Source organism: Penicillium nucicola (genome assembly GCF_028828085.1).
Source record: "Penicillium nucicola strain IBT 29836 chromosome Unknown utg000002l, whole genome shotgun sequence".
NCBI lineage: Eukaryota > Fungi > Ascomycota > Eurotiomycetes > Eurotiales > Aspergillaceae > Penicillium > Penicillium nucicola.
The window spans coordinates 3566742-3591907 of record NW_026643126.1 but is presented as its reverse complement, the minus strand read 5'-3'; the positions used below and the strand labels follow the sequence as shown (position 1 = coordinate 3591907).

The 25166-nt window shown below is 49.1% G+C and overlaps 15 protein-coding genes across 15 annotated transcripts; 7 read left to right on the top strand and 8 right to left on the bottom strand.

Annotated features, from left to right (window-relative positions):
- Positions 1-50: 50 nt before the first annotated feature.
- On the bottom strand, positions 51-1647 carry N7511_003112 (amidohydrolase; the record flags this gene model as incomplete). Its single annotated transcript, XM_057125537.1, has 5 exons — positions 51-561; positions 620-673; positions 726-932; positions 981-1225; positions 1276-1647. 5 exons carry the CDS (start codon positions 1645-1647, stop codon positions 51-53), a joined length of 1389 nt encoding a protein of 462 aa, XP_056987696.1.
- A 631-nt stretch (positions 1648-2278) lies between these two features.
- Positions 2279-4113, bottom strand: N7511_003111 (uncharacterized protein; the record flags this gene model as incomplete). Its single annotated transcript, XM_057125536.1, has 5 exons — positions 2279-2520; positions 2579-2790; positions 2841-3359; positions 3408-3685; positions 3742-4113. The coding sequence occupies 5 exons, from the start codon at positions 4111-4113 to the stop codon at positions 2279-2281; spliced, it is 1623 nt and encodes a 540-aa protein (XP_056987695.1).
- A 643-nt stretch (positions 4114-4756) lies between these two features.
- On the top strand, positions 4757-5860 carry N7511_003110 (glycoside hydrolase family 88/105 protein; the record flags this gene model as incomplete). Its single annotated transcript, XM_057125535.1, has 1 exon — positions 4757-5860. One exon carries the CDS (start codon positions 4757-4759, stop codon positions 5858-5860), a length of 1104 nt encoding a protein of 367 aa, XP_056987694.1.
- A 284-nt stretch (positions 5861-6144) lies between these two features.
- On the bottom strand, positions 6145-6600 carry N7511_003109 (uncharacterized protein; the record flags this gene model as incomplete). Its single annotated transcript, XM_057125534.1, has 2 exons — positions 6145-6210; positions 6271-6600. The coding sequence occupies 2 exons, from the start codon at positions 6598-6600 to the stop codon at positions 6145-6147; spliced, it is 396 nt and encodes a 131-aa protein (XP_056987693.1).
- A 1301-nt stretch (positions 6601-7901) lies between these two features.
- Positions 7902-9396, top strand: N7511_003108 (aldehyde dehydrogenase family protein; the record flags this gene model as incomplete). Its single annotated transcript, XM_057125533.1, has 2 exons — positions 7902-7931; positions 7990-9396. The coding sequence occupies 2 exons, from the start codon at positions 7902-7904 to the stop codon at positions 9394-9396; spliced, it is 1437 nt and encodes a 478-aa protein (XP_056987692.1).
- A 768-nt stretch (positions 9397-10164) lies between these two features.
- Positions 10165-11624, bottom strand: N7511_003107 (kinase domain-containing protein; the record flags this gene model as incomplete). Its single annotated transcript, XM_057125532.1, has 2 exons — positions 10165-10835; positions 10898-11624. The coding sequence occupies 2 exons, from the start codon at positions 11622-11624 to the stop codon at positions 10165-10167; spliced, it is 1398 nt and encodes a 465-aa protein (XP_056987691.1).
- A 562-nt stretch (positions 11625-12186) lies between these two features.
- Positions 12187-12721, top strand: N7511_003106 (uncharacterized protein; the record flags this gene model as incomplete). Its single annotated transcript, XM_057125531.1, has 2 exons — positions 12187-12398; positions 12463-12721. The coding sequence occupies 2 exons, from the start codon at positions 12187-12189 to the stop codon at positions 12719-12721; spliced, it is 471 nt and encodes a 156-aa protein (XP_056987690.1).
- A 1246-nt stretch (positions 12722-13967) lies between these two features.
- On the bottom strand, positions 13968-15822 carry N7511_003105 (sugar porter family MFS transporter; the record flags this gene model as incomplete). The annotated part of the gene is made up of 7 exons (XM_057125530.1): positions 13968-14221; positions 14294-14393; positions 14445-14757; positions 14807-15182; positions 15237-15354; positions 15407-15697; positions 15760-15822. 7 exons carry the CDS (start codon positions 15820-15822, stop codon positions 13968-13970), a joined length of 1515 nt encoding a protein of 504 aa, XP_056987689.1.
- A 726-nt stretch (positions 15823-16548) lies between these two features.
- On the bottom strand, positions 16549-17060 carry N7511_003104 (GNAT family N-acetyltransferase; the record flags this gene model as incomplete). The annotated part of the gene is made up of 2 exons (XM_057125529.1): positions 16549-16771; positions 16828-17060. The coding sequence occupies 2 exons, from the start codon at positions 17058-17060 to the stop codon at positions 16549-16551; spliced, it is 456 nt and encodes a 151-aa protein (XP_056987688.1).
- A 286-nt stretch (positions 17061-17346) lies between these two features.
- N7511_003103 (putative endo-1,4-beta-glucanase) lies at positions 17347-18716 on the bottom strand (the record flags this gene model as incomplete). Its single annotated transcript, XM_057125528.1, has 4 exons — positions 17347-17817; positions 17879-18053; positions 18104-18446; positions 18527-18716. 4 exons carry the CDS (start codon positions 18714-18716, stop codon positions 17347-17349), a joined length of 1179 nt encoding a protein of 392 aa, XP_056987687.1.
- Positions 18717-19592: 876 nt separating this feature from the next.
- N7511_003102 (uncharacterized protein) lies at positions 19593-20168 on the bottom strand (the record flags this gene model as incomplete). The annotated part of the gene is made up of 1 exon (XM_057125527.1): positions 19593-20168. One exon carries the CDS (start codon positions 20166-20168, stop codon positions 19593-19595), a length of 576 nt encoding a protein of 191 aa, XP_056987686.1.
- Positions 20169-20827: 659 nt separating this feature from the next.
- On the top strand, positions 20828-22091 carry N7511_003101 (cobalamin-independent methionine synthase II family protein; the record flags this gene model as incomplete). Its single annotated transcript, XM_057125526.1, has 2 exons — positions 20828-21310; positions 21366-22091. The coding sequence occupies 2 exons, from the start codon at positions 20828-20830 to the stop codon at positions 22089-22091; spliced, it is 1209 nt and encodes a 402-aa protein (XP_056987685.1).
- A 355-nt stretch (positions 22092-22446) lies between these two features.
- Positions 22447-22677, top strand: N7511_003100 (uncharacterized protein; the record flags this gene model as incomplete). The annotated part of the gene is made up of 1 exon (XM_057125525.1): positions 22447-22677. One exon carries the CDS (start codon positions 22447-22449, stop codon positions 22675-22677), a length of 231 nt encoding a protein of 76 aa, XP_056987684.1.
- Positions 22674-23445, top strand: N7511_003099 (uncharacterized protein; the record flags this gene model as incomplete). The annotated part of the gene is made up of 2 exons (XM_057125524.1): positions 22674-22760; positions 22822-23445. The coding sequence occupies 2 exons, from the start codon at positions 22674-22676 to the stop codon at positions 23443-23445; spliced, it is 711 nt and encodes a 236-aa protein (XP_056987683.1).
- Positions 23446-23945: 500 nt separating this feature from the next.
- On the top strand, positions 23946-24889 carry N7511_003098 (NPP1 family protein; the record flags this gene model as incomplete). The annotated part of the gene is made up of 4 exons (XM_057125523.1): positions 23946-24169; positions 24229-24293; positions 24365-24691; positions 24789-24889. 4 exons carry the CDS (start codon positions 23946-23948, stop codon positions 24887-24889), a joined length of 717 nt encoding a protein of 238 aa, XP_056987682.1.
- Positions 24890-25166: the final 277 nt, after the last annotated feature.

Here is a 25166-nt window from a genome sequence, read left to right as displayed (position 1 = left end):
CCTTCACCAATAACCGACCCCGATCATCCCAGACTCGAGAAATCAATACTTCACTCAATAGGCCAAACAGGCTGAACCTTCTTGGCCAGCCCAGCTCTCTCAACAACCTCCTTACTTCTCTTCTGCGCCTCAAGCACAATCTCCTTTTCGTCCATAGTAACAAGCTCACCATCACGCACAACCACCTTCCCATCAACAACAACCAGTTCAACATCGCGTCCAGTAGCAGTATACACAACCGCACTAACAGGGTTGAACCAAGGCTGCGAGTGAATACCTCGCATATCAATAGCGACGAAGTCAGCCTTCTTGCCAATCTCGAGACTACCAATCTTGTCCTCAAGACCCAGGGCCTTGGCGCCATTGATCGTAGCCATTTCCAGGACAGATTCGGCAGGGACCACGGTTGGGTCTTGGGTCTCGCCCTTGTGGATAATTGCTGCTAGTTTCATCTCTTGCAACAGATCGCAGGTGTTATTGCAAGGAGCTCCGTCGGTTCCTAGGCCGATGTTCACATTTGCGCGTTGGAGGTCAGGGACTCTGCATAGTCCGGATGCCAGCCTGCGAGTATAATTAGAATTTGCGTTCTGCTGGGACTCATTGGGTATAGGGTACTTACTTCGCATTGGATGTCGGGCAGTGGGCAACGTGAGTTCCCGAGGCAGCGAGCAGTCTTCTTGTCATTAGCCATCGTCCAGGCCCATTTGCATTCGAACCACACTCACTTGATATCGGAGTCATCCAGATGGACCATGTGAGCGAGCACGGTGGACTCGCCCAGCAGACCAACCGAGTTGCAGTAAGACATAGGGGTATGGTTAACCGAAGCGAAGAAGTCACGATCGGCCTTGACCTCAGCACAATGCATAGTGATAGGAATACCCTTCTCCTTGGAGATAGCAGTCATCTCCTTATACAAAGCATCAGAAACCCTATCCACGTCAGCATGCAAGTAGATGATTCGACTGAATCAAACATACCCTCCGGGCGTCCTCGCACCAAACCAAACGCGAATGCGATCCTCAGCAGCGCCATTCCACTTCTCCCACATATCAACCGTGCCCAGCAGCGACGTCTCTCGATTCTCCACCAGACCGGGATACATAGCCCAGGCATCATCCTTCGCATACTTCGCAATATCCATAACAATCTTACCCAGACACCCCCTTATGCCACTCTCCTCCACCGCCCGAGCCAGTCCATCAAACCCATACCGGTCGGCGAACTGCGCGAAATCAGTCGAACAACAGGGATTGCTAACGGGATCATAGTTACCATGCTTTCCAAGAAACAAGTCGTCCCAGACTTCAGCATCTCGCCGATACTCAGGCGTGCAGCGGCGTACCCGTCTTCCGCGGAGAAGTTGCCCTGCAGCACCCAGATCCGCTCACAGAGCCACGACACCAGCTCGAGGTCGTCGGCTGTGCCGCGGAGCAGGGTCTGCGCCGTGTGCATGTGTGTGGAGATCAGGCCGGGCACGATGATTCGGCCGGAGAGGTTGATCTCTTCGTCGTTGGGGTATCTCTCTTTCAGAGTGGCTGTTTTGCCTATGTCGGCTATTTTGTTGGCCGTGACGTGGATTGCGCCGTCTTCGATTATGCGGCGGGTTTGGTCCACTGTCACGATTGTTGCGTGGGTGTAGAGCATTTTGGATGGCTTTGATGGGGTTTTTGCTGGGTTAGTTGGAGTTCTGGTGTTTGTAGTATTATTTTAACTGCGAAACTGGCTGTCAAAGTGGATTCTAGCTGGCTTTTAATAATCCCAGAGACGGTCTCGTTTCATGGATGGGCGAGTTGAGGCGGAGACCGCCGACAGGCGATCGGCTGAGGGGATTTGATAAGATATCACCCGAAGGGTCGTATTCTCTTATTGTTCTTTGATGCTAATTGCTTCTGCTGTCTGCTATTTCCTTGAGGGGTTAGTTGCAAATTAGGTAAAAGTTGCAGTCTATCTCGAGTGCAGTGGAGAATCTTAGGCCGGTGCAAGTGTGGGGTATTGGAGGGGCTCTCAGAGAGAAAAGGTAGAGTGGAATGAGGGCGACAGAAATGACTATGTAATGATCCAGGGATGGATATTTACTTCGGCAGCATCTCACAGCTGGACTGAATGGTTCAGAAGGTCCACGATACTCTACTGTACATGTCCAACCTCAAATAAACACACCGATATCGGCAGGCCCAACATCTTCATATTTAGGCTAAACCTAAAACTAAATTAATTCTAGAACCCCAATCACCGATATCCAACCCAAACAAATTCTCAAATCATCAAAGGGTATCTAATAAACATATCGGAAGTTCATGTTCTCCTGATCAGTCTTGTCCTCGAAAGCGTGGATGAGATTCGGGTCGGCGGCAGTGAGTCCAGCCTCAGCCAACAGCTTATCCTTTTTGGCGTTCTGGCGCTTAAGATAGAAACGGAGGTAAATGACAGCCGAGACCATGCATGCATAGCAGGCGAGGTGGACACTCCAGGCGATATGGTACCGGGGCGCGTCTCTGTCAAGGAAGACTTGGGGGCCTGAGCGTGTTAGTATTATTCAGACCACATCTATAGACAAGAAAAGATGGTAGCATACCAATGGCGTTTCCAGTAGCCCAAGCAACAAATGTCGCTGCAACGACGGTTGCCTTCTTGGTTTGACCGGCGACGTTTCGGGACACCATTGACAGGGTGAGGGTTTGGGCGGACCAGAAGGACATGGTGATATAGTAACTGATCAACAGGCCGACCTTGGTGGACAAAGTGGTGTTCTCAACAGTCATAAGGACGATTGTTCCAATAAATGAACTGCATCACGTTAGTGAAAGATCAACGGGAACATAGGGGAAGTCACGTACGGAATGATGAAACCCAGCATGACCAGCAAGTTCTGGTTAAACCTCTTCACCAACCAAGCCGAAGATAACAGAACAACAATAATATAAGCACCCAGCACCATAGCAAGCAACTGAGTCTGCAGAGTAGTGAAATTGAAACTCTTAATGATGATAGTGAAGAAAGCACCGAGTCCACTGGTGGGGAGAGTAGTGAACATCTGCACGGCACAGTAGCACCACATCTGAGGATCACGGAAGGCTTCCCACATCTGGTATGCGCGGAACTGTCTGTTCTGAATACCGGTTTGGTTGGAACGCAGACGCTCGACCATCAGGCGCTTGTCCTCCTCAGTGAAGCACTTGGCACGCATGGGGGAGTCAGGCATGTACCAGATGACGAAGAGACCCCAGATGACGGAAATACATCCGTACGTAAGGAATAGCGCCTGCCACGACTTGAGCACCTTATCCGAGCCGATCAGAGTGAAGCAATAGGCCAGAAGACCGCCGACGATTTGCTGAGCGCCATTCATCATGTACCTAATTGTGTCAGATTCCGATCAGATCATGAGCTCAACTTGAACATACCAGTATGTGACGGTGGCTGCTTGTTCCTCGCGTTTATACCACATGGATGACAATGTGACAAAGATAGGCTGGCAACAGGCCTCGAAGATACCCAGCAAGGTGCGGACGGTGACCAGTCCAGCAAAATTGTGGCAAGCAGCATGCAGGGCCAGAATCGTACCCCAGAGACAAATGTTGATGCCGAGGTATTTACCAATTGGAACGCGTTGAATAATCCAGTTGGTCGGGTATTCGACCGTGAGGACGGCGATGTAAATACAGGTTGTCAACCAGGAATACTATACAAAGGAGTGAGATTAGCACAGCAGGTGGAATATAGTACAGATGAACGTACCTTTTGGCCATCTTCCAAATGTGCATCCGTTTTGATACCCATGATAGCAGAGAAAGACATAGTTCCCTTGTCCAGAGCTTGCAAGAAGTACGTGCAGATCATAATGACCAGAACACGACGATCGATCAAGCGCTTGAGACGCTTGTCAGTCTCCGGATCGATCTCCACTGCCACATCGGCGGCATAGGCCTGAACTTCTTTGTCGACACGGCTAGTGTCCATATTATCCTTCTTCAAATCTTCCCCAGACAAGACCTGCTCGACATGGGTGATGTCCTGCTTGCTCTGGTATTCGCCCATCTCGACCTGATGCTGAATAGGAGCAGGAGCAGGCTCAATGCCCTGCTGGGGCTGATCCTTGCCGTCGGCCATGGTGAAGGATAATCAGTGTACCAAGGCAGTCTCTGTAGACAGGACACAGATACAAGACACTGGGATTCCTGGGACACAGACGGAGTCCAACGTCCTTATAATGACGGCCAATAGGCCAGGACCGTGCATACTCGCATTCTAACCACATTCAACACGCTTAGCCGAGACCAGCCAGGGATCTCAGATAGTCATGTGGCGTCGTGAACATGCTTTCAACATACTATTAACCGAGATTCAAGCACCGTGCCAGACTCTTTACCCCGGGATTTCTTGGCAAGGGACAGACTAGCTTTCCCCGCTGTACAGTCCGGGGAAGCACTATCCCGAGCTGAGAATCCACGACTCGCTTAAACGGACGGAGGGGGGAACTGGGCCGGGATGAGTGGCCAGTGGCTGTTTAGCCTTGCACTTGACCGTGGGGGTTGAACTGACTCGGGCATCTCTGACCCGAAAGCAGCTTGGCTCGCGCGGGGAACCGACGTGGCGTCCGAGTCCGCAGCCCATTAGTGGAAGAACTCTTTAACGCCAGCACTTATTAGGACTCCCGGGTCTGGCGTTTGGCGATTTAATTTTTCTGCGGTCAAGAAAGTGAACGTGAACGTGAACCTGATTCGCCAGACATCCAGCATTCCAACATCTCACCATGGCCAGTTCCAAGCCCACCGGCCCCGAAATCCACAGCGCCGTCAATCTCCTAATCGACAACCTAGTGAATATCAAAGATGAAACAGGCAAATTCCTGCTCCCCCTCCCAGACGGCCGCATAATCGACACCAAGTCATGGGCCGGCTGGGAATGGACGCACGGCATTGGCCTGTACGGAGTGTGGAAATACTACGAGCTGACCGGCGACGAGCGCCTGCTCAAGATCATTGAAGACTGGTTCGCCGACCGCTTTGCCGAGGGCGGCACAACCAAGAACATCAACACAATGGCCGTCTTCCTCACACTGGCCTACGTCTACGAGAAAACCGGCAACGTGACATATCTCCCGTGGCTGGATTCTTGGGCCGAATGGGCCATGCATGAATTGCCGCGCACCCGGTACGGCGGTATGCAGCATATCACGTACATCACCGAGAACTATCAGCAGCTGTGGGATGATACGTTGATGATGACCGTGATGCCGCTGGCGAAGATTGGAAAGTTGCTCAACAGGCCTGAATACATCGACGAGGCCAAGAAGCAGTTCCTGACGCATATCAAGTATCTCTTCGATACCAAGACTGGATTGTGGTTCCATGGATGGACCTTCGAGGATGGTGGTCACAATTTTGCCGATGCGCGCTGGGCCCGCGGTAACAGTTGGGTCACCATTGTTATTCCTGAGATCATTGAATTGCTTGATTTGCAGCCCAATGACCCCATTCGTCTTCACCTGATTGATACCCTTGAAGCACAGTGTGAGGCTTTGCAGCGTCTGCAGTCTCCCTCGGGCGCGTGGCACACTCTTCTCGACCACCCCGATTCCTATGTCGAGGCCTCTGCCACTGCTGGCTTTGCTTATGGTATTTTGAAGGCTGTCCGGAAACGCTATATTGGTCCCCAGTATCGCGAGGTGGCGGAGAAGGCGATCGCTGCTGTTATGGGTGATATTGATGAGCGGGGTGAGCTGCAGAATACTAGCTTTGGTACTGGCATGGGTGACTGTCTTGATTTCTACAAGCAGATCCCCTTGACGTCTATGCCTTATGGCCAGGCTATGGCTATTATGGCTTTGGGTGAGGCGTTGCGAGGTCTGCTTTGATTACGATCTTGTCTGTCAGGTTGGCCTTTTGTATCATGACTTGCATCATAGACGTGTATATAGTTGTTATGTGAATAGATGATGATGATTCATAGATAATGAAATCAAGATTGATGAAGTACAAAATTACACCTCACTCATGAAATGGTTATATCGTGGGAGTATTTCAGGAAATTGTTATATGTACAGTGCGTATAAAAACAGTAGGAAATCATATTATACAGTTAAGCATCAAGGGATATTGAAAAGTTGCTCTCGTAGCTCGTGACATCGTGCGGCATTACTTAGTAAACACGGTGGGTGTGGCTTCCACGGCCATCAGTGCCATGCATGCGGCGGGTTCCAGCAGCCTATTTCAGTCCACGTTAGCAAGAGTCATAAGATTGGGGGATGAATCAGATTGTGCGCACCTTGACACCGGGACGGTGTGTTAACGACCCCTTCAGCTTCATCATGGCACCCGAGAACTTGTCACCCAGGCTTGTCTTGCGACGGTGGTGGTGGGCTGGTGCGGTGCGGGTGGTTGTTGCTCCATATCCGTGACCGTGGTGACCATGGTGACCATGGGTGGCATGTGTGCCGTGGGTAGCATGTGTGCCATGAGTAGCATGTGTGCCATTGGGGTGGGTAGTGGTGGTAGTCTTGACAGTGCGCGATCTCGCATTGCGGCCCTTGAGACGGGTCATGAGGGTCGGCTTACTGGTGCGAGTAACAGTGGGATTGCGACGACGGTGGAACATTTTGATAGATTGTAATGGATTTCAGTTGTTTGAAGTAGTAGACTTGAGGAGGAATGTGCTTGTGAATGTTGACTGGATTGGTTGAATATATATTCTAAATTCTGCACGACAAACAAGCTCTTTATATAGACGAAGCTCATTCATGACATCGATGTATGGTGGAACCTGATATCTGTTCGACGTACGCCAAGCACAAACTCGTTATCACAAACGAGAGACAAGAACTGTTGACAGAAGAGGCGCTGACGCGGGACGTCATCCGAAGGTCGATCATCGTGAAGATACCCACTCAGCACGGTGTCGCCACCATGCAAGGGTCTTTCTTGAAATAGCCACACGGTCTATTGGCAGACTGGTGAATGTGATCGACATGGGTGTGTAGGGATATAAATTAACACGACGTGTGGATGATGAATGCTAACCAAGGAGACCAGATGATGTCATGCTGGTCTGTGCACTGCTTCTTTTCAACGTCCACAGCCTTCTCTCCCTTTGTCTTACCGCAATAGTCGAGGTCTAGACACGATTGTTTGAATACTACCCCAATGTGTTCCCGTTTACAGAGTATGCCCACCAGAACCTCTACCCTGCCTTTGGTATGATAGCTCCGTGCGGTGACGGGCAACTTCAAATGCGCGACTATGCCACAAACAACTCACCCTTCACCTTTTATTGCGGTGCTTTGGAGTTGAGGTACCGGAAACCAATTAATAAGACTAAATAAGACCATTAAGAGACCAGATCAGTGAAAGACAAGCGGAGCGCAGCTTTACCCCTCCCACGGATTCCCTCTCCCAAGGAGCTTATCTGCAGCAAGCAGCCACATATCAACGAAGCGGCTGAAATACTCCAAAAGTACCGTCTAGACATTCCGAAGTCGCTCAGATACCGAGAATATATGCCGGCATAGTGATTCATGACCTTTGAATCAGAAGAAAGAGCGGAATTATACTGGAGTCTGAGAGATCCCCGCATCCCCGCACTTGGGAAAGGTCTTGGTTTGGGGTATATGCGACGAATCAGCGTAATGCGAAGCCAAATGCGGACATATGAGTTCGATGGGCTGATAACAGTGAGTAGTGATTGGGTCATAATCACCATGAAATTACTATTTCCGGGCCCCCTATCAGTATAGGCTTAAAGTCTATGATACTCAAGGCTACTTTCCGCCGTTCGGGAACGAATGACGGATAAAGCACTGATCATAGTACTATAAATCCAGTCATATTGCCTGACACTCCCATTTCTTAGCTTTTCCTTTACATAAAAAAGATACCAACACTACTGTATAAGTTGTCAAGATGACGGACTTCAAGCTATTGGAGTTTGAGGTAAGCTTCTCACACATCCATGAATCTTCGCCAAAATGTCACTCACTGAATATCATAGACCTTTTCAAATATTATCAACAATGAATTAACCTCTACTTCACAAACTCGAACTGGAATTAACCCAGCCACCACTCAGTCCAACCCACCCGTCCCAGTCTCAACCCAGGATGACCTCGACAAGGCTGTGAAAGCCGCCAGAGCAGCATTCAAAACCTGGTCCAAGACATCCTTTGATGAACGCCGCAAGGCCCTCAACGCCTGGGCCGATGCCATCGACGCCAACGCGGACGGGTTCGCAAAGACTCTGACAATGGAGCAAGGCAAGCCATTGACCCAGGCAACCGCAGAAGTGGGAATGGCGAGCGTCTGGACCCGCGGACTAAGCTCAATCGAGATCAAGGAGAATGTTATCGAAGAGACAGACGACCGCAAGATCGTGCAGCGCCATACACCCATGGGCGTGGTCGGCGCCATCGTGCCCTGGAACTTCCCCGTCCTACTAGCCGTAGGCAAGATCGTGTCGGCCGTCTATACCGGCAACACGGTGATCGTGAAACCATCGCCCTTTACCCCATACTGTGACCTGAAGCTCGCAGAGCTAGCAACCCACTTCTTCCCACCAGGAGTGATCCAATGTCTCAGCGGCGACGACTCCCTCGGACCCATGTTCACCGACCATCCCGGGATCGACAAAATCAGCTTCACAGGATCAATCATAACGGGAAAACGAGTCATGGCCTCCTGCGCCAAGACCCTCAAACGCGTAACCCTCGAGCTAGGTGGAAACGATCCCGCAATCATCTGCAACGACGTAGACATCGACACGATCATCCCGAAAATCGGCATCCTCTCCTACCTCTGCAGTTCCCAAATCTGCATGATGATCAAACGGCTCTACGTCCACGAAAGCATCTACGACGAATTCCTCTCCAAGCTAATCACATTCGTCACAACACTCAAGGTAGGCCACGGAACCGAACCAGACACCTTTTTCGGACCAGTGCAAAACGAAATGCAGTTTGAAAAGGCCAAAGAGCTATTCTCTTCTATCACAACGGAGAACCTAAACCCCGTACTCGGTGGTTCGATCGAGAACTCCACGGGCTACTTCATCCACCCAACCATCATCGACAACCCGCCTGAATCCTCGCGCATCGTGCAGGAAGAGCCCTTCGCGCCCATCTTGCCGATTATGAAATGGTCTGATGAGGACGATGTGGTCGAGCGTGCGAATGCGCTGGAGACGGGTCTTGGGTCGTCGGTTTGGTCGAAGGATTTCGAGCGGGCGACGCGTATTGCGGATCAGTTGCAGTCGGGCTCTGTTTGGGTTAATAGTCATTTCGATGTTTCGCCTACTGCGCCGTTTGGTGGCCATAAGCAGAGTGGCATGGGGGTTGAGTGGGGGCTTACTGGTTTGCTCGGGTATTGCAATTCGCAGACGCAGTGGTTGAAGAAGAGTTTCTAGGATTAGTTGAGAGAGTCGTCTATACAAGTATATTTCTTTTTGAGTTCCATGTTCCTTTAGGTTTTCATGTTCTAGGTTGGGAAATGGAGGGTAGAGCGGGTTTATCTATGCGGTTGCGTCGTTTCTTTCCGTAACTTAACCTGAGAACCCCCCTCAGTATTATTTCAACCTGCATAGGCATCCGTGCTTCTGCATGCGCTTGCATATTGTTTCAGTTCGATGGTGCATGGGCGATCGGTTGGGGGAATCGAGCAACATCTTGGAACTGGATATACTCCAGCTGGTTGGTTATACGGTAGAAGAAAGTCATACTGACAAGTTAAATGCACAGATTCCACCATAGCTATGCTCTATAGTATAGAAGGAACCTTTCTGGATAATACACTGGGGAGGGAGCTATATAAAAGGCAAGTCACCTCTTCGATTTTGATTATGGTAAATACCCCTCAATTGAATGAAGGAGGAACAGAAGATCATAGTCCAGTATCCAGGCTGTGGTGCTGCAATTAAATTAGTCTCCTGAAGGGATGGGTTTGAATTAGCAAATTAAGGATGTAACAAGGGTATCATAAACAGAAAGGCAATGACGAAAAGCAACTCGTTGTGCATAAACATGCATAACCACTGAAAAGGCAATGCGCACACCATGAGTGCAATACGTCAGTACCAGGAGAACATAAACTTGGAAATGAAAACAAAAATACAAAATGTGAGAATGACATGGGAACAAATGTGTTGTAAGTCCGAATGGAATCAAGAGGCATTCTTTCAACAGTCATAGATCTCCATGAGAGTCTTGAATAACGGATCCTCTAGGAGCTCTGTGGCACTCAAACGTTTGCTCGGGTCAAATGTAAACACTTGGGCCATGATAGAGCGTACAAGCTCTCGCTCAACAGGATCAACATCGGGGCGGAAGTGTTTGATTCTTTCGTCAAGTGCCAGTTTCGGATCGAATTTCTCGTCTTGGTCATACCATGAGTCCAAATGGTCTCCGTCGATGATGTAGGATCCCTTCCACTCAGCAGGCAGTGGACCCAGGAATTGCACCATACCAGTTACCACTCCGCCCTCGCCGAGATCTGGAAAAGGCGGGTGACTGAGGTAAAGTTCCGCAAAGACAATCATGTAGCTCCACATGTCACAGGCAAAGGTCGGGTTCTGGCCGTGAAGGCGATCGGGGGAGCAAAACTGCATAGGTGGAAATCCATATAAAGGCTCATCGCCAACTTTCATTGCGAGACCGAAATCCGCGAGATAGAATTGCTCTGTGCGTAATCTGTCTGGAACTTTCATCGGGCGAACAAGCTCCCCGTATTTCGCGAGTTTGGTGAATGGTATGGCTTTCTTGAGAGGGCGACGAAGTGCCTTGTATTTAGCGCTTCTAATTAGGTTGTGGAGGGGAGTCATGCCCCACATACAATTCCGGTCTGTTAGATCTAAAGTCCTTATTAGTATATTACTAAGTTCGAATTGACATCCTCTAGAGGGTTAAACTCACCACGGTGGATAATTTGTCCCTTGTGTAAGCCTTCTAGAGCCTTGAGGAGCTGGTGCGCAGCCGACATACGAGTTGTCATAGGGGCTCTCTTTAGAACATGAGGCACCACGTACTGGCCAACCAGGGGAAGCACGAGAACTTGATGATCTCTATCATCTCCATGAAGCACAAAGGTCTCTATATATGTCACAAGGTGGGACGTTTCCTGAACACTTTGAAGGACTTCGTCCTGTATACAGATTTCGTGTTCGGCCCATTCCCCAGAACACATGACTTTCAATGCAACATCAATATCGCCCTGAAGGTCGCGGGCCATCCAAACAGTCGACGTAGCCCCGTGGCTGATTTTGTGCTCGACTTGGTACCTTTGGTTCAAAACTTCGCCAACGTAAACGGGGTAGAAGACGTAGGAGGTTTCACGACTATCGTATGCCTTCCAGGACTCGCAGGACTCTTCAACATCCATCTCATTGTCGGAGTCCGCGAAATCACCGAAGTCTTCCGTATCATTGTTGATATGTGTATCAATAGGGGTAAAGAGTGTGTTGAGACCGTCCCGAGTATCGATATTTGGAGACCATTTGCTGCTAGCTGAGTTGGAGAAGTAACCAGAGTCATATGGGTCCTCGCCTAAGAGAACTTGTGGCATCGGTGTTGTGAGTGAATTATCCTGGCCATCACTATTTTCATGCCCATTTGGCTTCATCACGGGCGGGTCTGCATCCATGTCGGATTTGGTCGTCGGGGTTATCCATGGTGCTAGGTGTGTTGTCGCAAGGTGGTTGTCGATGGAAAGCGAAGGCAGGCGGGAAGTGCGTCATGGGAAATAGAGTTGGACCGCAACATTAAAGTGGGTGGCCGTGCGGGAAATGGCATGTGACCCGGGGACCAGACTTGGGATGCCTTCCTAATTAGGTAATCGTCAACATCCTCTCAATCCTGAGATTTCCCTTTTTCTTTCTCCTTTCCAGATTCAGGCCTGTAGAATCTGAGTTTATCCTTGTTGCATGTCGAGTCATAGTATTACAACTGAGATGTTATTGTCCCTGTTGTCCTTATTGTCATTAATGGATAGGCTATTGAGAACAATACTAAATAGAACTGACAATAAGACTGAATACAATCCTATTGTTGATGAGGTCTATTGTCTTTAGTCGTTTGACCTCGCTGTCAAGACTGATCATCGAAACCCTCGATTTCCTGCTTCGCTGTCTCTGCTTCTCTTCAACATCACCTAACCTCACGATTATCGTAGTCCACATTGTGATACAAGACTTTGACTAAGATGCATGAGTTTGACTTTCCTCATAGGCTTCGGCCAGATCATACCCCCCGCTTTTATCGCCAATATCAAGATATCTTGGTCTGACGATGCCTACGATCATCTCGATGCTGCTGCCGCTCGATACCCGAATGTCCCGACTTCTATTCTCAAGGCCGCCACCGAAGAGATTGCGTTCCGAAGTGCTCGTCGCCTCGGCGCCCGCTGGGTACAGATCCGGTATGTTACGTCCCTCACTAGTGCTAGATGTTGCTCGATTGCTGATACTTGAATAATATTGTAGCTGTTCGTTCCATGATGAAACGCGTGTCACGAACATGGCAACCGAGATAAGGAGCCGTGTTAAAGATGGACGGCACATCACCCTACGCATGGGTGAGCCAAAGATGTCAGCTCATGTTTACGTGGACCGAACACAATGGGAAGAAGGGAAGTTCGAGATTGTGGGAGAAGGCGTCGTTTTGAGCCACGGAGATGGGGAGATAAGCCAGTCACTTTCCACTGGTATCTTCCGGTACGACAGCACTGGAAACCCCGCCTAAACTCCTACTTCTTACTCGAAAATAATTTCCTCTTTCAACAAATACCAATCTATTTTGTTTAATTTCTTTTTCGATTGCCATCATCACCGACAAAGGTACCGTAGCTTGGGCTGGGAAGTATCGTACAATGAGTAAAACATTACGATGCGAAGAATTCGATATCATTGTAAAGGTGAAAGTTGATATAAAATACAGTAATCAAAACGGACTACAATTTGACCAACTTATTAGTGGCGTCGGATTGTGTGTGGGGGAGGGGAGCATACATGATACGAACATAAATCTACTCTCGTCCATCGAAAATATGGTAGTTGAATGATTCTGTCATTGTATTTATTTGATAGTATAGAATCCGATACATCCTTGCAGCTTCTCGGAGGCTACGTTCATCCCGAGAGCCCTATTCCAACTCGACGCAGTGAAGAAATCCCAAGGTCATATTAGTTCTTACGCTCTTAGAGAACTCTTCCAAACTGCGTGGTAGCGGAGAAGCATACATTATCTGTACGTAAGTCTGCTTACGTTCGTTACTGATGTCGTAGGCGAATGACTCCGTCATTGCCTTCATTCTCGCGTATGGAATTCGGTAATTTGGAGCAGCCTTTCTGAGGCTGGATTCTGCCCGAGGGCCCCATTCCAGTTCGATGCAGCGAAGGAATTCAGAGGTCATACTGAGCGACAGGCTATTGGGGAACTTGATCTGTTCCCCACGTGGCTAGGATAAGAAGTAATGATCCCATAAGTCGTCGATAAATAAGGATGACATTGTGGAAATTGTGTCGCGAATGCGTGATATGGTAGGAAAGTCAGTTGCTGAAAAGCCAACCCCCAATTTGATGCTAGTTATATACCAGTCACATGTTTGCTGTTTTTCAGTATCATTTTTTGCCCTTCACATTGCATCAAACGTTTGCCATTTTAATGCAAGGGAGAAATTATCAATCAAACATGTTTGCCATCGTTGGGCTTGAGGGGCACTCGGTATGTATGGAAGTTTTACTAAGTGGTAGCATACCAAATCAATGTATCTCATATCCCTTACATCTATCACATTTGAAAAGTGTAAAGAATGAAGCATCACCAATTTCAATATAAAGAGTCAACAGGTGGCGAAACCCGTGGAAACTTTTCAATTACTCTTCTAGATCAATAGATAAATCGTGAAAACATGTATTGCCTGCGTTCAAAGATGAATGCCAATATCTAACCATAAGTAATTTCTGCCATAACAAATTTGTAAAGTGAATCAATGATGATTGATATCCTCAACCAGCGCAGTTTGCTGCTTGCCCTCGAGCTCTGTCTCCTGAGCATGTTGATGAGGAATGACAGTACGACCACCAGAGGAGAAGACACCGCCAGTGAATCCACCCTTCGCGAAGATCAAGTTGATATCTTCGAGTTCGAGGCCCTTGGTTTCCGGATAGAAGAAGTAAACAATCGGAATCCAGAGGAAATTGAGGACCGCGAATATCACGAATACACGCCAGCCGATATTTTCTGTGTGGGGCTCAGTTAGTCCAACTCATTTTAAACAAGGTAAAGGGCTGTGGTAGGCATGAGAAGACTTACGAATTGCAATGGGTGTGATCTTGACCACGGCAAAGACGGACAGCCAATTGAATGCAGATGCAATAGCGGCATTCTTAGATCGAAGGGAGGTCGTACTAATCTGAAGCAGGTGTCAGGTTGTAGAAAAAGAAGATAACAAATAGTGACTTACCTCAGACGGGTAGAACCATGGCACGGGCAACCATCCAAGCCCATAGAAGATTTGGAACAAGAATATAAAGGCGGTGGCACCATACGCGTCTTGTACTTTCCCAATAGATAGCATGATCGCAACCATGACGAAACAAAGACAGAGTCCAGCGGCGGACACCATGAGCAGGATACGTCGGCCAAATTTATCCATCATAAATAGAGGGAGGGCGGATCCAACGAGATATGCGAGCGACGTACAGCCCGAGAGAATCATCGACATGTTTCTCCCCATATGAAGGGCATCTGTGTAGACTGTTGGGGCGTAGTAATTACTGTCCTTGTTAGTCTTCAATGGTAGACTCGACATGGATGACAACTTACATCATATTCGAACCCGTAAACTGTTGCATAATTTCAATGAAGATAATCAAGAGCAGTCGACGCCAATTTTGAAGTTTGCCGTGGGTGAAAAAGTCGCGCCAGCCAACTTCACTTCCCTGAATATCTTCATGCACGGCCTTTTCGATATCTGCCAACGTTTGAAGTACAACCGGATCGTCTATAGAGGTGTCGTTGATAGCAGCAACAACGTCTCGAGCTTCTTCGTAGCGGTCATTCTTCATGAGCCATCGCGGGGTTTCGGGAAGCCCAATCACTTGTAGGACCAGACAGACAGCAAAGAATGCTTGGAATGCTAGTGGTAGCCGCCATTGCAAGGAGGACTCTGTGAAGCTAGTGCCATAGTCGAGCCAATAAGCTAGGAATGGTATCAGTATTGTGTCACCATGAAAACATGAGAATATTTATTCACCAATACAGAGCCCAAGAATCGTCATGGTTCCTTGCAACGTCAAGAGCGTTCCTCGGATGTCGGATGGTGCACTTTCACTCTGATAAACAGGAGCCGTACTGCTGTTCATTCCATTTCCCTGGAAGCTAGATCAGTACATAAGCCTCAAACAAAATATGAAGACAACGCACCACGCCTGTCACAATGCGGCCGACAATCAGTTGTGCCACGGTATTAGAAGAAGCCAGAATAATCGTTCCAATAATCATGATTGTACCACCAGCCATCAGCATCCAGCGCCGACCGTACCGTTCACCAATGAAGAAGACCAGAATCGAGCCGATAATACAACCAATGTCATAAAGGGCAACGATGTCACCCTGCAAGTTGGCATCAGGGTGACCGAAATCTCGACCGAATTTGTTGTCTGCTCCTACCAACCCGCTCATCACGCCTTGATCATAGCCAAGCAACAGGAATGCCTGGGTTCATTTGAATGTAAGTTATTTGTTCAAGAGCCAACAACTGGATACATTCGACCAACCTGACTCGAACATGCTGTAACAGCAAAGACCAGAGACCTCCCTCGAAAGTTATGTTTCCACATCGTGATAATAATACTGAAGTGACTTGAAGAAAAATCAGATTCTTCAAGCCAGATGTAACACAGAATGTGCGAGCAAAAGAGGTCAAGCCCTTTTAGGCTAGAGAAGAAGGGCTGGCGGGATCCGACGCCTCCAAGGGCATAAATCAGCCACGACGCTGGATCGGCGGGTCAATTGCTGAATGTGCTCTCCTCAGGTCATCTCTCCACCATTCACTCCCCCTGAACCAATCAGTCCGGGGCAGCCTTGACAAGAAGTCCGGGGCTCGGGGTTGGAGAACCCGACTGCGGAGAATATGGAGCTTGATAAGTGCTGGGGGATGAGATATGCGGCATCTCTTGGTGGTTTCCCCACGGGCCGACGGGGCACAAGCAGCTGCAGATTGAAGGCATTGGGCGCTCGGGTGTCCCGTTCCACGGCCTTGACGTCGGCTTCCCCACGTTCGGGAGAGTGCACGCCGAGGGTGGACCTGGGGTTCTCAGGGATGCGGAGGTGGATTATGGTATTTGTAATGTGATGTTTTCATTTGGATCTTTAAATACATGTTCAAGGACTGTGGCTCTAAATGAGTTGATCATCGGGGGATGGTGAAGTGTAGAAAGTTGCTGGGTTTGGCTTAATCCTGTCGCCAAGGCCGTGGCTGCCTCCCACACTCCACGCTACCAGGTACAGTGTGCCCTAAGGTAAACTGTCCAATGGCAATACTTGGATTGCTGCGACTTGCAGATCTAATTTTTGAGTACCATACCAAGTGACGCTGGCGCACTTTCCACAAAGCCATTTTTCGCATATAAAGGTCTCCCCGGTCCATCAGCCAACAGTGAGATATAAGGCTTGCCATCTGCCGGAGCATCTTGCTTGATCTTTGCAAGCAACGCCTTCAGAATGGCATCTCCGAGTCCTTTCCTTTGATGTCCCGGGTCAACCGCCATGTCCGCAATATGGAAGTACCTAATCAGCGAACATTTAGTTCAGATTCTCGACAGGCGCAGTATAGAGGAAATTACCAGCCACCATCTCCTATAATTCTTCCCATAGCTACCGCCTTTGGGGTTGAATCGTCCTCTTTAAAGGTGATATAGCATCCATACCAGCTCCCCGTGGGAACTGCAGCCGCCTGGGAGGGCGTCTTTGGCGATAGTCCTGCAGCGGAGCGGAGATGGAGGTACTCCGGAGTCGATGGATATCCGTCATGAAGCGAATACCCTAGAGGGAGACATTTCTTCTCCACGGAAGCCATTTTCGTTATTTTCCAATGTCCGCAGAGCAATGATAATGTTGAGTCTGCGGGGGGACCCCAGTCTTGGCAGTCGCTCACCGGGCGGAGAATGCCGCCGTTTCATGTCTCGCTTTGTTTAGCGCCGACCACTATATACCACACACGTCTCACACAACGGCATGTTCCATATCACAATTTGCGTAGAACTAAGGATTCAAAATTCATCTCATTGGCTTGCTTATTTCTCGTTTCAGGTATATCGGCCAGCGATACCTCGTCATGCACGTTACATACATCTATTTTCCACTCAAGCGGCTGTAGGAACACACTGCGAGTAGTAGGGATTCATGGACGAGCAGGCGGCTTCAGTATTACAGGCTGTCGCCCCGCTCCAGTTGCTTCCTCCGCACTGACCATACACGGACTGGGTCGCGCCGCTGCCTGCAGCTGGGGTGGTGGTGCTCGCACGCGTGATTGTTGACAGTGTGGTTGCCACTTTCGTCGGTGCCACTGTCGTCGGTGCTACCGTTGTGGGCGCAACTGTGGTGGACGCTACAGCAGTGCTTGAAGCTGATGTGAGAGCGACGGTAGTGGGCGCTACTGTGGTTGCCGATGGTGCTGTGGATACGCTAGCAGCTGCGGTCGTCTGGGCCGAAGTTGCGGTGCCTGCGGTGCCTGCGGTACCTGATCCGGTGATTGGAGTTCCGGTAGCCGTGGATGCAGATGTTGCCTGAGTGATTGAGACTGCACCACTGTACAATGTTGGACCTGGGACGACCTGTGATCAAGGCAATGGATGGTCAGCGATGTGAAGTGAACAAGACAGGATGGGTACTCACGTATGTTGACAAAGAAGTGTAGATATTGACCAAGATGCCTGCATCAGTTGGGCTGTAAAGTTTCGTACCAAGAACACCGGCTGGGTCATCTGATCCGGATCCAGTCACCTGCAGATTGAAACACTGAGGATAGTTCTGAGCGCCTCCCTGCTCACCGGCGCTATGGAGGGCAATCCTGGGCAGATGAGTCAGTACGTCTTCGTCAACGGAAGAAGATCTACATACAGTTCATGTCGAAGCACATAGTATCCGGGTGCGATAGTGGGAGGAATCTCAACCATCCACGCCGATCCTTGAGCAATAAGCTGGTCGTCACCCCAGGTTCCAGGAACGGTAGCGTCATCGACCAGTCCGACGCCATCGATCTTGAAGAACTCGAGGGATGTCTTTTCGACAGTTTCACAACCGGCCGAGCCGCAGTTGGCGAGATAGTCGATGACTGGGCCGTGGTGACTTGAGGGCCAATCGGTCCATTGCAAGAAGACCTTGTCACCAGCGGCAACGACTGCATGTCCCTTTGCATTGGTAGCATTCTGATGACAGATGATATCGGAGGTGGTATATTCATCTGGTTTACCGGTCAGGACATGATCATACTGCGACAATCCAACAAGGACAGTGCAGCTGAGAACTGAAATAGGAACTTACCAGGCGAGATGAATCCATTACCGGTATTCGGGGTCCCCCATGCCACAACAGTCGGCGGCGAATCTTCATATGGATAACTGTTGATATCCCAACCTCCAAATGAGACACCGTTAATCACAATATTGGTAACATGTCCATGGCCTGCGACCAGCGCAGAGAAGAAGAAAGTAGAAAGGAGTGTCTTGTACATTGCTGTAGTAGTGGAAAAGAAAAACGAAGGCGATTGGAATCAAAATCTTTGCCAGGCCATCATACGGTATATATAGTCCGACCAAGACCTGTTTGTCTGGGTGTAAGTTCTACTTCGGGACAGCTCCGAATTCCCAAACCGCCATGGAGTGAAACCTGAAACACCAACAATGCAATACATGACAGCCACGGGGTTTCTGGCTTGACTCCGTGTCAAGCTGGCTTCGGATGTCAGTCCAGAGAGATGTTTGATTAAAAGGAGATAAATCCGAAACAATGTTGGAAGGAAGCAAACTTGTCAGGCGGCCCTCGCATGTGGCATTTATCCGGAGCTACTGTGGGCCCTCTTCAACTTGACCTACGCGCTTTGTATATCTGCACTTTTGTAGTATGTAGATTGTCTGCAATATAAACAAAGGAGCATGCAATAAAAGGTAAAAATAGAATGTCCAAATCATGTCGAATTCATGGCGGCGGCAACTTGAGATTATATGGTTGGTGACTGCAATGTATACAGACATGGCGGCGTACTTGTTTCCGTATGATGTATCAGTGCGTGTCTGAACTGGAAAAAATATTGACAATAAATATTAAAAGAGGGGAAATTTTCATTTTATGCCTGAAGGACTGTAGATATATCGGCCCTTTGAGAAGTATCATCTGCCATCCAAAGTCATCCTCGCCAAGTTGTGTACTAGATGGGACTACGCAGTGGTCAGCGGTCGCTTTCCGAACATCCGTATCAATTCTCACATTCCATCAATAAGGTGTAGTGTCTGGGCATTGACGTTCGGCCCCATTCGACCAGGATAAAATTGTCTGCACGTCGCTCTGCAGGCGATCAATTGGTGGGATCCGTTGACCTCGTCCACCGTTATCATCTGTCACTTCCTAAATTGATGTCCAATGCAGCCATGGAATCGCTCATTTGGAGAATACACGGATGTATCATGCAAAGGTTTAGTGCGCGATACTCCCAACCCCAGCTATTTCCGTTAGTGATGATTGAACAGACATGAACTAGATCGGGCCGATGACCTTCGTATTTTTTAACTTTTTGGTAACTACTGGTGTATTTGGCAGTTGCAGCAATATCATCCCAAGAGATAAAGCGAATTGAACTGGCGAGCACGACTGATTTCATGGTACGACGTCCGTTGACAACACGGAGCAACTGGAGGTATCGCTCATCAGCAGCCAAAAACGCACAGATCCAAGCGATACGCTGGATGAAGTCAGCATCAGCAAGTGCAAGGTCCTCATTAGAGCCAGCGGCGATTTGGCTGGTCAGCATGGAATGGTATTCAACGATTTTCTCGGTCATTGCAGATTTTATACGTACACACGCCGCAGGAGTCGGGACCTCAGAGACAGGTGTCTCGTTCGATGCAACAGCTATTGAGCTTGTTACTGAAGCATCGCCAGTCCGCTGTTTGTTCTCTTTGGGGACCATTTCGGCGAGGATAATGATGTTGAAAGTCAGAGAGGGGAAAGAGCTGAAATCGAAAGCACGTTGTAGTGGTGAAGTTTGAGGAGAAAGCCAGGAAGTGGGAGAGTAGAGGGTCAAACAAAGGAATTGAGTTGGGTGAAGATTTTGTTTTAGATAGTATCCATGGATGATTCCAGGCTTTGCGTAAGTTCTTCTAATCGTTTACTGTTGAAATCAGCTAGGCGCAACGAGATAGCTCTTTTGATGGACTTCTTGGCGAGGGATGAGCTGGACGGTAATGTGGTCAAGATACAGCGTAGACCAGTGGCTTACGGGATCTACGGCAAACCTGGGAAGGGTGCTTCTCATAAGTGGGCTATTGGAACAGTCGATGAAACTCGTTGATGGGTACGTACAGACTAGACCAATCGTACATTTGCGGGGGGCATTACAAAGAGAGTGTTTCTCAACTTCCCGCAGGAGTAAGACAAGACAAACAGCTGTTCTCAGCATTATGAATACTAAGAATATGAACATAATCAGAGCAAAGATGAAGTGCATTTGGCCCGTAGACACGCAGCCCCAGCTCACCCCGCTTCTCCGCACATGCATAAAAGCAAGCCGGACGTCATTTGTTTACAGCCGATTTCCCCATTTTTCCCATTTCCTCAATTCCTTCAAAAATGGCACCACCCTTCCACGCAGAGCAAATTGGCTCTCTCATGCGCCCAGAAGAGCTACTAAATGCACGTTTAGCCGCCGGCGCGACAGCTTCCTACTCAGAAACGTCAGAAGAACTACATCGCGCAACCGAGGTAGCTATTGCACAGGCAGTAACCAAGCAAATTGAACTAGGAATCAGACCGATTACATCAGGAGAATATGGACGCGACAAATTCTACTCGGGGTTCTTTGAGAAGCTTGCCGGAATGCAGGTTGTCAAAGATATTCCCGTCGCGAATGGACTGAGAACGGGATTTCCTACCGTCAAGGCACTGCAGAAGCTTGGTATAACGACTCGAGACTCCGTGGTTGCCGTGGATAAAATTTCACATACGGAGAGTGCCTATCTGTCTGAATGGAAGGCCTTGAGTGCCCTTCTCCCGCCGGCGAGATGGAGAGAGTGCAAGTTGACTATGCCGCCTATTACTCATCTTCATATGCAGGTATGGATATCTACCCCAGGTCTGTTGCGAGGAGAGATCTAACGTCCACCTGCAGATGGCCGTTGGTACTGCCTATAGCGCGAGCGCATACACCTCCGACGAGGAATACTTCCGAGATCTGGCAGCAGCGTATGAAGTCGAATGGCGGATCTTGTACGATGCAGGTCTGCGCTCGATCCAGATTGATGATCCTAATCTTCTATTCTTTGTCTGTGAAGAGTTCAGATCTGGATGTGAGGCCGACGGAATCGATCCTGATGCCTTGCTGGATCAGTATATTTGGGCACATAATCTGTGCCTCGCTTCCAAGCCGAAAGACCTCCATGTGGGCATCCATCTGTGTCGTGGTAACATGGCTGGGTCTACGCATATAATGAGTGGTTCTTATGAGCGCATCGCCGAGAAGATGTTCAGTCAGCTCAACTATGATACTTACTACCTTGAGTATGATACCGAACGAGCTGGGGACTTTGAACCCCTTCGGCATTTGCCTGTTGGGAAGAACGTCGTGCTTGGCGTTGTTTCGACGAAGAGTCCTGAGTTGGAGGATGTTGAGGAGATGACTGCGCGTGTTTATGCTGCTGCTGAAATTATCGCGCGCGGACAATGTCGCACTGTGGCTGATGTTCTTGATTCTTCTATGGGAGTTAGTCCGCAGTGTGGGTTTGCTAGTATGAGTAAAGGGGGCGGGCAAGGAATGACGGAGGATTTGATGTGGAAGAAGTTGGTGCTGGTGAAGGAATTGGCACATCGGGTTTGGGGTGAGAATCGTGTGCCCTGAGCAGGTTTTGCTGGTAGATTATGACTTTTATTGTATCTCGACTTCCGTACACATTATTTTGCCTCATTCAGGTTGTCCAAGTGTGTGGGGACGAGTCCAACATGCAAGTGACTATTCGAACCCGGGGACATCAGCAGCGATCACATAAGCAAATCAAGTTCCAATGTCCGTATTATGCCCCATTAAAGTCTGGTTTATGCACAATTCAGGAGGTCAAAGGGAAATTTTTGGTGGAGAAAGCTCGGAACGGTTGAAGGAAGCGATCGGCGGGTCCGCGTATGAGTTCAGCCCAGCCGTGCCATCCGAGATATAAAAGGCCCGTTGCCTCTTTACCCAACATTCAACTTCCATAGCCATGCGGTTTGACACTCTTGCCCTTTTGCCATTGGCAGCTCAGGCTGTCAACATCATCTCATCCAACGACGATGGTTGGGCCGAGGTCAATATCCGCGCGCTGTTCGAGTCGCTAGGAGGAGCGGGACATTCAGTTGTGGTTTCTGCTCCGGCTGAAAACCAGAGCGGCACCGGCATGTCATCTGAATCTCTAGATTATGCTGTTTCTGACAAGTTCCAGGATCCAAAATGAAGACTCCGACAACTTTGACGGAGGCTTGCGAGTTCAACAGCTGCCCCTCTGGAAGCCCAGCTGTGGGTTACAATGCTTCGGAGGTTGGTCTCTCGCCGCCGGATCTATGGCCTATTTGGAACAAGCGTACTAACTTAATTAAAGCCTCGCCTCGGCTATGTCAACAGTTATCCAGCAAGCTCGATGCAGTACGGCATCGAGTCGCGCGCTCCAGAGTTCTTTGATGGAGCTCCAGACCTGGCAGTCGCAGGTCCTAATGTTGGCAACAACATTGGCCTCGAAGTGTACTTTTCCGGCACCGCAGGCGCCACCACTTACGCCGCCGGCGCTGGTATTCCCGCTATTGCATTCTCCGGGGCCACCGGATCGCAGACAGCGTGGAACGTGTCACGCCCAAACTACAGTGATGTCTACGCCGATCTCGCAACTAACCTCACAAACCACGTGGTGGCCGCTGGAAAGCCGTATCTGCCACAGGGTATCTGGTTGAATGTCAATTTCGGGTCAGTCTCGGACTCCGAGTGCACAAACCCGCAGGATTTCTCCTTTGTGCTGTCCAGGATCCACGTTGCCGTTCCTCTCATTACAGCTGACGATGTGACCACGTGTGGAAGTGACAGACTCCCAAGCGAACTGGAGGTCTCCCTCACTTCGGGGTGCTGGGCGAGTGTCTCGGTTGGTTTGGCGAGCTCGAAGAACGACGCCAATGCGACCATGCAGGGGGTTGTTTTGAAGAAGCTGGACAATTTGCTGACCTGTCTGCCGTGATTGGTGCGAAAACGCCACTAGAGCAGGAACATGCAGCCCTAAGTCGTTTGTAGCTCTTGCCAATTCCCACGTGTTGCAGATAGGCCTTTTTCAGCGCAATGCAGATACTCCCAAGAGGGGCTGCTACCTGTCTAAATAAATTAAGCTCCCCGTAGTTAAAAACGCCGTCTCTTTTAAGCATACGCGTCCGGAGAAATAACCCAAAAGAATAACGAATCACCACGAATGTCGATCGCACGCCCACCTAAGACAACACCGTTGATCACCTCCGATTTCAATCGAAGTGGGTCGAAATATCCGTGTCTTTACTCGATCAGGGCTGAAGACCGTTTCCGCTGCCCTCTCCTTTTCCCAGCCGACGGAGATATTATGGAGATACTAGAGAAATTCTATGGGACCATGGCCCACCCAACGAACGGTGGATATATAAAAGATCACAGCTTTACATTTGACGTTTTTCAACATCGCCTCTTCCTCCTGCAGTAATCCCGCCCGTCAGGATGCTTTCTACTTTGATTACTGGTCTAGCAGCCCTCTCTGTGGCGCGTGCCTCTCCTCATGCCCTTTCTCGTCGTGGAACTGTCGCCTCGGACGCCATCGTTGGCTTGCCGCAGACTGTGCCCAGCGGAACAGCTGGCGATCTGTATCTGGCTTACCAGCCGGATTTGTACGTTGTGAATGGATGTGTTCCTTTCCCCGGTGTTGATGCTGATGGGAACACCAAGTAAGTGTTATCTTTGTCTTACTATTGATTGTTATGCAACTCTAACAGAGTATCAAAAGTGCCGGTCTTAATCCATCGGGAGGTTCCTCTGACGGCTGCAGCAGCAGCACCGGTCAGATCTATGGTAAGTACTCTCTCAAACGCACATTAACCAAAGCACATCATACTCATGAAGCCCTCCTTCCTGGTAAATAGTCAGAGCAAGCACTTCAGGCGATTACTACGCTGTGATGTACTCATGGTACTTCCCCAAGGACGAACCCTCAACGGGAATCGGCCACCGCCACGACTGGGAAGGTGTTATCGTCTGGCTAAAAGATTCCACGACCATCTCTGCTAGCAGTGTGGTTGCCGTCTGTCCCTCTGCTCACGGCGGCTGGGACTGCAGCACTGATGGCTTCACGCTTGATGGAACTGCTTCCTTGATCAAGTATGAGTCTATTTGGCCAATTGATCACAGCTGCGGTCTTACCACTACTGTTGGTGGTACTCAGCCTCTTGTTGCGTGGGAGTCTCTGTCTAGTAAGTTTCATGTTTTTTGGTTTTCTTTTCTTTTTCTTGTCGCATGATAAGGAGATTGTAATTTTGGGTATGATTATGCTAACGCCTTTTTTCGTAGCTGTTGTTCAAGATGCTCTGGCAACCACTGACTTTGGATCTGCCATTGTTCCGTTCATCGATGCCAACTTCGATAACAACTTGGCCAAGGCTACTTTCTGAGGGCTGTTCTAGAAAGGGAGCATGAGGATGTAAGGGATACTAATGGCGACGGAATGATGAAGGTCCTTGAATATGTAGATATTCAGGTGCGACACAATTTTTATATCAGCGCATATTCTGACAAACTGTCTGATTTATATCTTCTTACGGTGAACAGATTCTCAATCTCATTCAACTCGCACTTGAATAAATTTTCTTGCTAGACGATTACACGCAGCTCCTGGGCTACTTGCCATATACTCTGGATATCATAGTCAATCTTCTATGCATTTCGACA